The 16,208-nt window shown below is 38.1% G+C and overlaps 1 protein-coding gene across 7 annotated transcripts in view; it reads right to left on the reverse strand.

Annotated features, from left to right (window-relative positions):
- The window catches only part of CDH7 (cadherin 7), a 140,491-nt gene that overhangs the window by 75,156 nt on the left and 49,127 nt on the right, over nucleotides 1-16,208 (reverse strand). For all 7 annotated transcript variants that reach the window (XM_021099453.1, XM_021099416.1, XM_021099464.1 and 4 more), the window contains 2 exons: nucleotides 6,022-6,316; nucleotides 407-526 (listed from right to left, as the gene is read on the reverse strand). In XM_021099453.1, the coding sequence (XP_020955112.1) occupies nucleotides 407-526; nucleotides 6,022-6,316 (415 nt within the window). The remainder of the gene's footprint in view (nucleotides 1-406; nucleotides 527-6,021; nucleotides 6,317-16,208) is intronic.

Below are 16,208 nucleotides of genomic sequence, written 5' to 3' on the forward strand. Positions count from 1 at the left end.
TACTATATATTCTACTGCCTGGCAGGGAGAGTTTGCTTAAGATTTAAATTTTGCTGTGTGTAATTCCTATGTGAATTAATTAAAAAAAACAAAGCAAAACAAAAACCTTTAGAGGTGAATAATCAACATTCTTATCTAGTTGAGACAGCAGCTGAAATACTTCTCAATATATAATATTTTGTTTAATTTTTGTAGGGATACTGATAAATGTAATATTCTTAAAAGGTGATAATACCTCTATAAATAATATGCTATTTATTACCATTGTACGCATATTGAGAGAAGCGCAACAGAAGTATCATGTCTGTTATCAGTTCCAACTATACTGAATAAAAATAACTATTCTTGGTTCTATGCCAAGATATACACTTTGACTTTACAGGGAGTATTGCATTTCAAATTTTACCTGTCTTTGGTTCCACCGAGAAGTACGGCTGTCCCTGCAGGATACTGTAGACCACTCGGGCACTGTTGCCATACGTGGGATCATCAGCATCCGTTGCTGTCACTTGTACCACTGAAGTCCCTACATGCCAATCCAAAAACAAATGAATTAAAAACTCCCAAATGCCACAAAACATAAGAACTCACAAAACATGGACGATTCTACATCAGATTTGGGTTTTATTTACCTTCTTATATCATCCCATTTTTAAGTGTTTTATTTTTTTTTAATTTTAAAATTGAATATAATTAATTTATAATGTTTTAGTTTCAAGGTGTACAGCAAAGTCAGTTATATACACACATATATACATCTCTATATATTCAGAATATACATATTCTTTTTCAGATTCTTTTTCATTATAGGTTATTACAAGATATTGAATAGAGTTCACTGAGCTATACAGTAGGTCCTTGTTGTTTACCTATTTTATATATAATTGTACGTATCTCTTAATTCCAAACTCCTAATTTATCTCCTCTCCACCCCTTTTGGTAGCCATAAGTTTGTTTTCCATGTTTGGGAGTCTATTTCCGTTTTTGTTGTTGTTGCTGTTTTCTTTTCTCATTTTACAGCCGCCCCTGCGGCATATGGAAGTTCCCAAACTAGGGGTCAGATTGGAGCTGCAGCTGACAGCCTATGCTATAGCCACAGCCAACATCAGATCCGAGCTGCATTTGAACCTATGCTGCAGCTTGCATCAATGCCAGATCCTTAACCCACTGAGCAAGGCCAGGGATCAAACCCACATCTTCATGGATATTAGTCGTATTCTTAACCCACTGAGCCACCATGGGAACTCCCCTATTTCTTTTTTTTAAAAATGTTCGCTTGCATTTTTTTTAGATTCCACAAATAAGTGACATCATATGATATTTGTCTTTCTCTGACTTATCTCACTTACTATGATAATCTCTAGATTTTTAATTTTTTATTTTTCTTGTTCTAAGGGGCATGAAAAATTGATACCACATTTTTTGATAGAAGACAAACCCCAAAAGATGATAAATGATCATTAATCCCTCAGAAATATTCAAGAGACATGAAAATATGTTGGCAAAAAAAATGACTAATGATCCAAGTTAGACAGGGATATATACTCAGTATTGGACGGGACTCAATTTTTAGGCATCTCATCCATCAAGGTCAGGTAACAAGTTTTTATCAAGAACAATCTCTGTAAGTCTCAATCACTGTCTAGAAGGCAGCATAACAAATACTAGCATCCCGACACTCAAATCACTGAGGCAATCTCACTGCAGTAGCAAAGTAAAACCAGGTAGAAACTGTAACGTCATTATCTGCATAAAGAATATTCGATTGATACATTTAACTGGATATTAGGTGGCTACTCTTATTTTTTTCTGTAGTAGTTTTATTTTTCATTTGTTTCCACTAATTGGTTTAAAAACAAAAGCATGAAATGAACATTTAAACAGTAAAAAAAGCATGGCAACTCAAAAAAATTGCCACACTGGTTGTTTTCCTACATTTCCTATGATCGAATGTCACATTACTTCTTCATTTTACTATGTATTCATTTATTCCATATGGAAAGCATATACTGTGCTCTGTTCTTTTTATTTCCATTTGGAATATGATCTCCAAAATATTAGATACTCACATTTGCTTGGTTTATATTTTAAAGCACATGCTATTTTATCATTTATGCTCTAGCTGATGGAGATGGGACAAGTCCCTTTCTTTATATATATTCTTTTAAGCTTCTACTTTGTTTCTAATGACTTCTTGAAAACATGGCATTTTTAATTGAACATCTTTTATTTTTTTATATATATTTTTTGTCTTTTTGCTGTTTCTTGGGCCGCTCCCGCGGCATATGAAGGTTCCCAGGCTAGGGGTCAAATCAGAGCTATAGCCTCCGGCCTATGCCAGAGCCACACGTGGGATCCGAGCCGCGTCTGCCACCTACACCTCAGCTCACGGCAACGCCGGATCGTTAACCCACTGAGCAAGGGCAGGGACCGAACCCGCAACCTCATGGTTCCTAGTCAGATTCGTTAACCACTGCGCCACGACAGGAACTCCTGAACATCTTTTAGATGTTCCTATATGGCTCTCCCTTTTAAACACCATGAATGATGTTTAAAAGGGAGAACCCTTTTATGCCCATCTTATAATAAATCTATTCTCTTTTCCATATTATGATTTTGCTTATCAATTCCATTTGCTTTCAAACTGGGTGGAAACTGTGATGTTTTAGATATATATATATGACACCACTTTAAAAATTCTAAAGTTTTATTTTTTTATTTTGATGGACTTAGAAAATTGCACCCTGAGGAGGCATAGCAGGACTAAACAGTGAATGATGTATATTTAAAAATCGTTTTAAGAATTAGATGTTGATTTTTTTTAAAGTATTAGAATCAATGACTTTGATGTTCTCTATTTCCTTTATAATACACCATCTTTATCCTGGTCATATGCTTAAGTACTGACTTCCTATCTCACTGGAAGAGGAGGCTTGAAACAAACAAAATAATGAAAATTGTACTTCAGTAAATTTGGTTGTGCATAATTTTTTCTGAAGTGTTCATTAAATAATTTACTATACATACACACAAACAGGCACACAGACAAGCACTCATATTCCCATGCTTATCTATCCTTTTCTGGCAACAAATAAGCAACCCTAGGGCTCTATGTGTGTGCTTTAAATCCTATAATAAGTTAGCATGCAATGAAAAAAATAGGCCTGAATAATAAATACTGAAAACTTTATATATATATATATATATACATATGCGCCATACTATTTAGTGACTATTATATCTATTTTGTTAGAATTAAACACTCTGATTAACCATATAACATTAAAAATTCATAAGATATATTTTATATAGACATTTATTGTTCTTAGCTCAAATTCTGATAATAACCAAGTGATCTCAATTAGTGTCAAGTAAGTTCTGAAGACATTTGAAAATCATTTTCTAAAAGTTCTGAACCTGTTGGAATCAATCAAATAACTAAAATTAACTTGCATGTGTGCATATACTATTTGATATCAAGAGTGGTTGCCATTGGGACCAAAACTACAGTGCATTATTTATTCTCTAGACAAAAAGCTCACATTCAACCAATTTGTAGTTCTACATTCTAGGTAGGGAAGGAAAACCTTAGCAAGCCCATGAAGAATGCACAAAATGCCAGGAGAATTATGACATTGAGCTGAATTGCTAAAAACATACCTCAAAACTTCCTGTTTTTCTAAACCTTACTACTTTGAGGAGGACAACATGCCTTCTTTTTTCTCTACAACCTCCAAAATACTGTGGTTGCTGCTTTCTTCATTGTTGTTATTTTTGTTTTTGTCATTAAATAAGAGCAGCAGGAAGCACTCTGAAGGTGAGAGCAGTATTAGGAAAGTGTGAATACCAACATGGAGAACAGACTAGTGGTTGCTGAGGAGGAGGGGGAAGGAGTGGGATGGACAGAGAGTTTGGGGTTGGCAGATGCAACTACTATTACACTTAGATGGATAAGCAATGAGGTCCTACTGTATAGCAGAGGGAACTATATCCAATCACTTGTGATAGGACATGATAGAAGATAATATGAGAAAAATAGTATGTGTGTATGACTGCATCACTTCACTACACAGCAGAAACTGACAGAACATTGTAAATCAACTATACTATAATAAAAAAATTAAAAAGAAAGTGTGAATAAGCCTGTTTGGTCAAAGAAACATTTACACAAAGGTTTGAGATGCTGCCACTGTAGTTCAGAACTCCCTGACCACATGCATGGATTCTCTGGCTCATTTTCTGTTCATTCTTTTTTTTGGACAGTTCACATTTCTTTAGCAGTTAGAGCCATAGTCCCCAAGTCACATCCCTCTCTCATCTGATAGGAACAGAAATTTGGGGTCACTAAATTTCAGGATTTCCCCAAAAGGTACCCCTGATATGCATCTTGGGATTGTCCTTCCCAGCTGGAATGAATGCAATGACCTTTACTTAAAGTAAAACCAATCACATCGGGTAAAATTTTTGGGTTAAATACCTGAGTTGAAATAGATGTTAATATACAAGTTTGATTATTATTTTAAACAGACATCCTTATTCAATACTATATAAACAATAAGAAATAAATATAAATCAAACTGGCCTCTATTCTAGCCCCATAATTTTGTAATCATTGTATAAGATCATCCATACCTAAATTACATACTACCTGAAAACTATTCCAAAGGTACCTGAAAAAGTGGAATTTAAAACAGAGTTTGGAGTTCCCATTGTGGCTAAGTGGTTAACAAACCCAACTAGGATCCATCCATGAGGATGTGGGCCTTGCTCAGTGGGTTGAGGATCTGGTATTGCCATGAATTGTGGTGTAGGTTGCAGATTCAGCTTGAATCCCATGATCCTGTGGCTGTGATGTAGGCCAGTGGTTGCAGCTCCAGTTCAACCCCTAGCCTGGGAACTTCCATATGCCATAGGTGTGGCCCTAAAAAAGCAAAGAAAAAAAAAAAAGAAGAAGAAAGAAACAAAGTTTAAAAGTATTTGAAACAAAAGTATACACTAAAAGTAATTTACTTTCCATTTTTCTAGTAATGGGGCAATGTCAAAAGGGATCTTTGAGTAAAACAGCTTTCATTATTCTTTCAAATGTCTCATACTGAGTATCACTTTACCATTATTATAAATTCAGTACAAATTTTTAAGCATTTGAATTTATGGAGAGGTGATGAAAAGATTAGTTGCAGCATGTGGATGGACATTCATGAGCTGGAGCAAATTCTACAAGCAAATAGGTCAGATGATCCACATGTTAGTCTGGCTAGCTACTGGTGATCTGACTGATGCCCTGGCCCCAGAGTGATGCTTAGAATAGTGATATGATTATCACTGATTATCACTCATATCAGGAGAATATGCTTAGAATAGTGATATGATTATCACTGATTATCACTCATATCAGGAGAAAGAAAAGTAAGATTATCAAGGGCTGTGTCTGGAAGGACCTTTTTAAAAAACTTCTTGGTCATAATTTTAATCATGTTTTAATTTTAAATATTAGATTGAAAACGGAGGGTAGGACCGATATAATTTCTTTCTTTATTTTTTTAAGATTATTTTTTCTATTATAGTTGATTTACAATGTTCTTCCAATTTCTGCTATATAGCAAAGTGGCCCAGTAATACCTACATACATACACACACACACACACACACATACACACACACATCCTCTTTCTCACATTATCTTCCATTATGTTCCATCACAAATGACTAGGTAGAGTTCCCTGTGCTATAGAGCAGGATCTCATTGCTCATCAACTCTAAATGCAATAGTTTGCATCTACTAACCCCAAATCCCAGTCCATACACTGAGACAGCTGTCTGAAAGGAAGAATGTCTTAATTTTCCACATAATTAATGTGTGCAAAATAGAGAGTTTGGATACCGACAATTAACACATCTCCAACACTGCCCTCATCCTAAATGGCAACTGCTCTACAAATACTAGGGTGATTTTCTTTTCCAGTACTTATGATAACTTCGTTTTAAATACCAATGTCCTAAAATCACTTGTTCTTCACTTACCCACAGGAGACATTTCAGGAACCCCTGCGGTGTATGGGCCATCTAAGAATTTGGGTTCATTGTCGTTGATGTCCTGAATCTTGATGACGAACTCAGACTCGGGCTCCACGGGCTTGTTGGTGAGTCTGTCCAGTGCCTGGGCTCGGAGGGTGTAGTAGGCCTGCTCCTCACGGTCCAGCCTCTTGGTGGCATGAATATCTCCCGTGTTCTCATCAATAATGAAAATGGAACTTGCCCCTTCGCCTGACAAGATGTATTTGATGGAACCATCTCCTTTATCAACATCAGAGTGAAGCTGGTGAAAAATTCATGTGAGATGAGATTAACTTACAAGAGAGTCAGCGATACCGAGATATGTAAAAATAACTCTTATGTCAGGCAGCAGGATCTGAAATTTTATTGTTCTTGGAAAGATAAGCTGATGCTTACTGTGCACAGTGGAAAAGGCTATTAGAATGTGTCAGCCTACGCGTGTGAGCAAGACAATTTCATTTCTTCCCGTAAACAGTCTCGTTTCCAAAGGAATTTTATATCAGCCTGAAGTTAGGACCTTGTTGTAGTGTTATTTTTGATGTGATCTGTCCTTGCCAGTTTTACCCATCTTCTTTGAACAGAGTGGAATTCAGTAAACATGTATAACTGGTCAATCCGATCTTATTCTAAGCAAAGAGACTTGCTATAAAACATTTGTACATTTAGATCATATATATATATATTTTTTAAATATGCTTAAACATCACCACATCCTGTAAAGGTACCCTTCCCTTCCACTAATTACTTTCATGATTATTAAGAATGGATGGATGTCCAGTCACTACATTGGTCTCCAAATTCTGCTCTATATTTTAAAATTTGAAGCTAAAAAAAAAAAAAAAAAATACACGGCTGTCTGAGGTAGGAATTTTAAATCAATATGTGCCTGAGACTTCAACTAAAACCTTTCTTGAAATACCAAGAACTGCATTAGATTTGCATGATTAACCCTGGCTTCAGCAGCAGGGCAGCTCCTACTGATTTGCATTTCGTGTCTGGAACTGTCCCTTCTGTATGTCAGAACACTATGTTGAACAGAAGAATCTGAGGAAACTCAGAAATAATTACATGTTTCCCTGAACTTCATAACCTGAGAAACACAGCACTCGATCCGTAATTTCAACAATCTTTCATCCCCTATAACCACCATGGCTCTGAACTGCAATTAATACAAATGCAAAAACTCAATTTACCAAATAACAAGGTTTTTCAATGCCCTTCAGAACTACCATTTTGCATTCCTTAAAAGGCAAGGGGCTAATAAAAAGAATGAAATAATGCCATTTGCAGCAACATGGAGGGACCAAGAGCTTATCATTAATTAAGTGAAGTGAGATAGACAGTGAAAGACAAACATGATGTCACTTATAGGTGGATACTTAAAAAAAAAAAAAAGATACAAGTGATGTTACAAAACAGAAACAAACTCACAGATTAAAAAATCAAACATATGGTTACAAAGGGGAAACTATGGGGGTGGAGGGATAAATTAGAGGGATGGGAATTATACATACACACTACTATACATTAAATAGATAACTAACAAGGATCTGCTGAGGAGCACAGGGAAATCTACTCAATATTCTGTAATATCCTTTGTGGAAAAGGTAATGGAGATATGTATACATATAACTGATTCACTTTGTTGCACACCTGAAACTAAGACAACATTGTAAGTCAACTATACTCCAATAAAATTAAAAAAAAAAAGACAAAGAGCTAAAAATATAAATAGGAAACTACTTAGGAAAGTGTATGCCCAGTCCATTTCCATCCTTAGCTGTGGAGGATACCATGTGGAGGTACATAGCATTTATACCATGAATCTGGCTAAGTGATTCTTCCGCCTCACTGTAACAGCTATGTTTATACTCTGCTTCAGAACACTTAAATATCTGATTTATTCTTTTGTTTCTGTAGTTGTCAGGACAAAATGATACAAAAAATTAATTTTTGGTATAAGTTATAATTTAGATTTGTTCAGTGTGGAATTATCTAGTGAATCACTACCGCATGATTATCCAGCATATGGACAAGTTTTGTTCTTGAAATATAATGAACTATTTAATTTCCTTAAGTCATTCTCAGGGTGACAGCTACATACATGTCTTTCTGTGATTTAAGATGAGGCAAGCCAAGAATTACCATGGTTTGAATTACTGAGTAGTCCTCACGTGCCAGGAACTACTGTTAACGTTTTCCACGTAGTAACTCATCCCATGCTACATCGAATGACTTTACTATTCCTTTTAAAGATGAGGAAACTGAGGTAGAGAAAGGCTTAAGTGCTCTACCTGAGGTCATGCAGCCAGTTCTCTTTGGCTAAGCCAGGAGTATAAAAAGCATTAGGCATCATTTTTTATTAGATTCCACATATAAGTAGTATCATATGATATCTGTCTTTCTCTGACTTCACTCAGTATACTAATATATAGGCCCAGCCTTGTTCCTGGAAATGGCATTATTTCATTCTTTTTTATGGCTGAGTAATATATACATACATATACACACACACAGCACATCTTCTTTATCCATTCCTCTGTCATTGGATATTTAGTTTGCCTCCATGCCTTGGCTATTGCAAATAGTGCTGCAATACTGGGGCACATGTATCTTTTCCAATTGTGTTTTTCTCTGGATATATGCCTTGCATGGAACTGCTGGACCATACTGTAGTTCTATTCACAGATTTCAAAACCAACCTTATGGTTACCATAGGTGAAACCAATGGTGGGAGGGAAGACTGGGAGGGTGGGAATAACATATACAGACTACTGTATAAAATGGATGATTAACAAGAAACTACTGTACAGCACGAAAAACCTACTCAATAGTTTGTAATAGCCTATCTGGGAAAAAAGAATGGATGTATTTATAAGCATGACTGATTCACTGTGTTGTACACCTGAAACTAACACAACATCGTAAATCAACTATATTCCAATAAAATTAAATTAAAAAAAAAAAAGGCAGGTGGAAAGCCCATTCTTTACGCCCTACAGTAGGATCCTGCCTCTTTGGGTTTTTTGGGGTTTGTTTTTCTTTTTGTTTTTGTTTTGTCTTTTTGCCATTTCTTGGGCTGCTCCCGTGCACATGGAGATTTCCAGGCTAGGGGTTGAATCGGAGCTGTAACAGCCGGCCTACACCAGAACCACAGCAACGTGGGATCCGAGCCACGTCTGCGACCTACACACAGCTCATGGCAATGCCGGATCCTTAACCCACTGAGCAAGGCCAGGGATCGAACCCGCAACCTCATGGTTCCTAGTCGGATTCGTTAACCACTGAGTCACACAGAACTCCAGGTCCTGCCTTTGGTGGAGCTGTGTTCTGGAGCAAGGACACAAAGGAAAACCAGAGAAGAAGGGTACACTGGTGACTGCTCACCTGATCACTCCCCCCAATCTTTTTTTTTTTGTCTTTTTGCTATTTCTTTGGCGCTCCACAGCATATGGAGGTTCCAGGCTAGGGTCGAATCAGAGCTGTAGCCACTGGCTACACCAGAGCCACAGCAACGCTGGATCCGAGCCGCGTCTGCACCTACACACAGCTCACGGCAACGCCAGATCATTAACCCACTGAGCAAGGGCAGGGACCGAACCCTCAACCTCATTGTTCCTAGTTGGATTCGTTAACCACTGCGCCACAACAGGAACTCCACTCCCCCCAATTTTAAAGCAGCTCAGTGCTTTCAGGGGCTTCTATCAACACAGTTCATGTTCCAGAAGGCAGCTTTATTGACCTTACAGAATAGTAATAAACTTTTCCACACTCAACAACACAGAGCAAAACCTTGAGTCCAGAGACAAATGCAAATGATCATTGTTACCAAGCAGCTACTACCTCAAGTAGTTCCCCTACACACTTCTCATAGCCACTGTCCCAAGCCCTCCCCCGCCCCATGACCATGGAAATACCTAAGTCATACACCGGCTGTGTCTTTAACCCAATGTTTGCTACCTCTCTAAATATCATTAGGGGCTGCCATTTATAGGACCAGCCTTTCCGACTCATTTAACTAATTCCTATCAACTGATTGCTGTTTTCACAGCAAAGTGAAATAGTATCCCTGGGGGATTCAAGTAAGGGAAACAGGATACATTCCCTTCAATACATAACACATAATAGGTCCTAAGTGATCTTAAACCTGAGCTTTGATGCCATATTTCACGTTATGTAGGTAATATCATGAAGTGTTCCCCATCACTGAGAAAATAAGAGCTTAAAGGTAAAAAAGGTTCATAATGATTGTTTCTCCAATCATTGAAGGACCAGAATTCTTCTCTTTCACCTCATACCACCACCATCAACATCACCACACATGAACACACACTCTCTCCCTCCCCCTCTCTCACTCTCTCTCTCCTTCTCTCACTCTCTCTCACACACACACACCCTATTTCAGGAGCCCTGGAGTCTACCACCCTCCGATCACCGACACTTCTCTCCTGGCCTGGACCATCCCTACGCTTGTAACCACTGCCAAAACTCACAAGCAGAACACTGCTGTGAGTCTCAACTCAGCCTCCATGAAAGGATACTGCAAGCATGTGCAGTTGAAAGTGGATTACCAACTCTAAAATGTTAAGATGGATACATAATTAGCTGTGTTCAGACACTGAATCTGTGAGACCATGCCCACTGTACCATCCTTAACAGGTGGAGTGAAAGCCATGCTTTTAGACAAACCTACTACCCTCTATGCTGAAAAAAAGCATGCTCAGAAAGAAAAAAAACATTGCAACTATAGAATTACTGAAAGCATTCTAAAGACATGTCGGAGTTCCTATCGTGGCACACTGGAAATGTGTTGGAGTTCCCACTGTGGTGCAACTAGTATCCAGGAGGATTCGGCTTCGATCCCTGGCCTTGCTCAGTGGGTCAGGGATCCGGCATCACTGTGAGCTGTGGTGTAGATTGCAGATGAGGCTTGGATCCTGAGTTGCTGTGGCTGTGGTGGAGGCCAGTAGCTGTAGCTTCCAATTCAACCCTTAGCCCTTAGCCTGGGAACTTCCATATGCACCTAAAAAAAAAAAAAAAAAGCAAAACAAACAAAAAAACACTTGTCTATATAGCCCCCCTTTCTCTCTTTCTTTCACACACACACAGAGGCATGTACAATCCCTGTAAATGACTATTATAGATTACAACAGTATTCTCTACAGTGAAAACCTCTGGCTAAGAAAAAAAAAAAATCTATGGTCTCACAATATGTTCAATGAACAAATAAACAGTAAATGAAAAACACAATTAAAAACTAACATTTGTACTCTATTTGGAGCAGAGTAGAATTCAAGATGTTATGTCTATTTCACTTGCAAATATCCTTATAAACACAATTTCGCAGTTCATCTAAACAATAACAAGAACACAATCTTGACTGATCACCAGACAAAACCCCCTTTTCCTTTCTGTGTCCCCAAATCCTTTTCAAAATATCTGTTGTGATTCCAAAGTCGATGTTTACATTAAACAGATTTTTTTTTGGTGCATGAGCACCAACAGTGAGGAGCACAGAGTCCAGCTGTGTCCAGATCCTGATGAGGCTAAAGAAGGAGGAAGGAGGACATCCAAGTACCACTTGACTCCAATGGTACCATATCAGCACTGTATGTGGTAACAAGATAAGAAACATGAAAGTGTGTTGGACTCTGTCACGATCTACACAGGCCGGAATGCAAAGCATACTTCACATGCACCTGAAATATAATATGACTGTAGTCCTTGGTGGCTCCACAAGTTAAAGATCTGCGATTGTCACTGCTATGGTTCAGGTTCAGTCTCTGGCCTGGGAAGTTCTGCATGTCATGGACACAGCCAAAAAGTTAATTCATATATTTAATAATCTATTACGGCTCCATCATTCCCCGCTTGGTGCAATGTGCACTCGCTATCTCCAAAACATCAACCTATTCTTCAGTCTCTCTGAACAATAATCCTAGTTTGGAATCTTAAAATCTTTCACTTGGGTATTACAAAACTCCCCATGGAGTTCCTCTGTGATGCAGAGGGTTAAGGATCTGGCATTGTCACTGTAGCAGCTTGGGTTGCTGCTATGGTAGAGGCTCAGTCCCTGGCCTGGGAACTTCCACATGCCATGGGCACAGCCAAAAAGACCTCAAATAATCAAAAAAACTCAATTATTTTCCACTTTTGATAACTCACTTCGCCTAGGCTGCTATAGTGCATGTCTGAAATTATCTCCCTAAACGCACATTGAATCGTGTCACATCCCTCTTCAAATACATCTAACTGCTTCCATGGTCTATGGGTTTAACCCCAAATCCTATACAGTTCCATGTGGCCCTGTGCCATCACCCTAGTCTCTTTTCCACCACATCTCAGAGGGCCCTCCATGCCCCAGGCACACGGGACTGACCAGTCACCCCTGCTGGGGTAGAGCAGGCATCTCTATCCTTTTCCAGACACATCCTGCATCAACTTACCCACCAACGGACACCCAACTCGACTTAATGCAGGGTCCCTTTTACTGACACCTTAATAATCTTATTTTTCCACATGGCACGTTGTTTAAATATCTGACAGAATGCCTTTAATTCTGCTCACCTTTATACTGAAAATCTGGTTCAGCTGTTTTCCTATCCAATCTCTTCATTTATAAACTCCCTAAGAGCTGGGCTCCTTTTATCACCATAGTCTACATTCTCAATAAACAATTTGCTGTATTAAATTTGCTACATTTATAATCTACTTTGTAAAACAGTAGTGCTTGCTTTCTTCCAATTTCTATCCTTTTAGGTTTTAACAGTATTAAGCAAAAAGAAAGCAAACTAAAAACATCCTTTATCTCTGGTTTGTTCTCCCTAATCCTCTGAACTGCCGACATGGAGTTCAGACACCTTGTTTTCTATGCTGCCGGGTAGCTCTGGTGCATTGACACATTTGTGTTACCTGAGAGACAGAGTCCAGGAGCTACAGACATGCTTTCCTATTCCTCTGTTTCCCTACATCTTATACATCACTTATTAATTTTTTATCCACTATTTATTTTTTAAACCTAAGAATGTAAAGAGCACAACTAAAAACAAATCAATGTACTGCAGTTCTGTCAATTTCCTTACATCTATTTAATCAACTAAGGCCTGATATGAACTATCTGATCTAGCACTTGCAATCCATCTGCTTAAGAAGTTTGAAAATGGTGAATATGCTTCAATTTAGCAAAGACTGAGGTAAAAAAAAAATTCAATATATTGACCAACTTCTCTTCCTCTATGAACATCTTAAACTCTGCTGGTTATTTGATCTTCCTGCTGATCTTGTCTTTACTTTCTTAGTCCCTCCTCTATAAAATGAAGATAAAAACGTCTGTGCTTGGACTTCACTGAACAATTGTGACAACTTCTTGAGATGATGCAGTAGGATGTGATTCATAATGATAAATTACTCTAATGTCAGGACTGTACTTTTTAATGTTTTTGGCTTTAAAAACATATTAAACTTTCATGTCACAAAAAAAGAATACAGACATAAGATCAAACTTTTGGGAAAGAAGGTCTACCATGAAAGTTTCGATACTAAAAATATAAAACTAAACAAAAACCTCTGTAATCCTCACAGACCTATGATGATGATGGAACTAATTGTAGTTTTACATTCAATATTTCTATAATAAATATTCAAATAAGGAAATGCAAAAATGATTATATAAAGGTTTACACTGTTACTACATCTGTGTATAAAAATGGAGTAATGATGGCTAAGCAAAAAATACACATATGTTCCTCTGAACAGCAAGTTAATTCATTTGAAAATGGTTTATAGTTACTATCAGGCAAGGGATTTCTAAGGTAAGTTTTCTACCATTGATTTTCTTACTGTAGATTCCTGATTTTTTTTAAGAGTGTAAAAATATATCAAAGATTGTTAGAACTCAGTCTGCTTTTACTAAACTTTCACAAGGTTAAACATATAGGCACAGAGGACTGATTTAAACAATAATTGGCAGAAATAAAACTGCTTCAATATATACATTACTTGCAAGTTTTCTTTTCTTATTATGCATTTTAATATATATTTTCCACATGCCACTGGATACCATGTAATTATCAAGCTATTGAAGAAATACTACAGATGAAATACACGTGTATGAGTCCCTTTTTTTCTGGTTGAAGTATTCCTAATTTATAATTATCATAGTGGTCCAGGGTAATGGAACCTAATTTATTTATGAAGCATTTTTGAGGAAGATGCATGGTTTAAAGAGGACTGGCATTAATTATTACAGGTAATAATAAGTAATAAAGTAATAATAAAGGAATAAAGAGAGGAATACAAGTCAGGAGATACTTAGGTAGGATTAAGATTGCCAAGAAAAATCTCATTGCTTTTTCTTATTTATTTATTGTCTTTTTTGCCATTTCTTGGGCCACTTCCCACAGCATATGGAGGTTCCCAGGCTAGGGATGGAATCAGAGCTGTAGCCTCCAGCATCCGAGCCGCGTCTGCAACCTACACCACAGCTCATGGCAACGCCAGATCCTTAACCCACTGAGCAAGGCCAGGGATTGAACCCGCAACCTCATGGTTCCTAGTCAGATTCGTTAACTACTGAGCTACGACAGGAACTCCTCTTTTTCTTTTTTAATCAACAGTAAATAAAAAGACAGGAGGGACTACTGTGATTATTTTTATCCTCAGGAAAAGTTCACAGCTTATTCAGTGGTGATAAGTATTCATTCTTGGATCTCAGTTGATACTTAATAGCAGAGTGGCAGCAACATCTAGGTCTATGGCTATTCAATCTCCTTTTCAGAGAGGCTTGATCAATTGATTACACTTCAACCCCAGTTTATCCTTGGTTATAGATCAGCATCCCAAATGTCCACTTAGCCTTGAACCTTGAAGTGAGGATAAAATGAAGTCATGCATTGGGAAGTATTTTGTAAAATGTCACTCTCTAGTCATACATATACGTCCACATAGGTGGTAAACAGAAGTGCCTGCCTTCCTTAGTGGGGGAAATCTTGCTTTTGTTTTGAAAAAGTTCCACACTTCTGTCTACAGCATAGTTGCTCGGAGTGTCACATAAAAGAGTCACACATCTTTTTCACCAGGGACTGAGGGAGAACAACTAAGAAAAGCATCTTCCATTCCACACAGCTATAGGCAACTCCCCAAAGAAAATTCCACGGCACTCATCTCATCCTGTCCTCTCTCTGGTCACCGTGTTCAGGCCACATCCACGACACGACTCTCAAACAACTTAGATTAAAAAAAAAAAAAGATCTTCCTGGAGCCAAATTCTTACTGATCAAAACTTCTCATCGCCTAATTTACTTGTGAGAGCATTGTGTTCTCTCCTTCACGGCTCCCATCTACTGCTCGCACACTGAGTTCCAAAGCCCTGATTGTAAACCAGAAGCAGTTAAAAAGCAAACTCCTGGAAAGTTTCAGCTTTTTTCTCAGGAGGATAACTTTAAATTCTTTTTGAGTGGGGGTTGAGCAGAAATTGAAGGCATTCCCACTGTGGCTCAGTGGATTAAGAACCCAACATATTCTCTCTGAGAATGTGGGTTCGATCCCTGGCCTTGCTCATTGGGTTAAGAATTTGGTGTTACTGTGGCTGTGGCATAGGTCATGGCTGCAGCTCCAGTTCAACCCCTAGACCAGGAACTTCCATATCCTGCAGGTGCAGCCATAAAAAAAGAAAAGACAGTATCTGTCACAGGAGGGCAGTACAGTTCTAGGCAGAGCAGTCCCAGGACTGGGTACCATCTGTCCAAGTTGAGATGAGTATGGAAATTAGAGAAGGAGGGCTTAGCAACTTCCACAGTCATCTTACAGAATAATGCAATGTCTCTTGAGCCCAACAATTATAATGGAAAAAGAGGTTTAACTTTTTAATCTAGTAATTTCTTTTTTTTTTTTTTTTTTAGGGCCAGACCCCTCACACATGGAGGTTCCCAGGCTAGGGGTCTAATCAGACCTACATTGGAAATAGTGTCTGCAAGTGAGTCAGAAGAATGAGGATCACGTGGACATTCCCATGTTAACTCTCTTGTCTTTTGAGGACTGCACCCGCAGCATATGGAGGTTCCTAGGCTAGGGATCTAATCGGAGCTGTTGCTGCCAGCCTACGCCACAGCCACAGCAATGCCAGAGCCTTAACCCACTGAGCAAGGCCAGGGATC

The sequence above is a fragment of the Sus scrofa genome, chromosome 1, assembly GCF_000003025.6.
Source record: "Sus scrofa isolate TJ Tabasco breed Duroc chromosome 1, Sscrofa11.1, whole genome shotgun sequence".
Lineage (NCBI taxonomy): Eukaryota > Metazoa > Chordata > Mammalia > Artiodactyla > Suidae > Sus > Sus scrofa.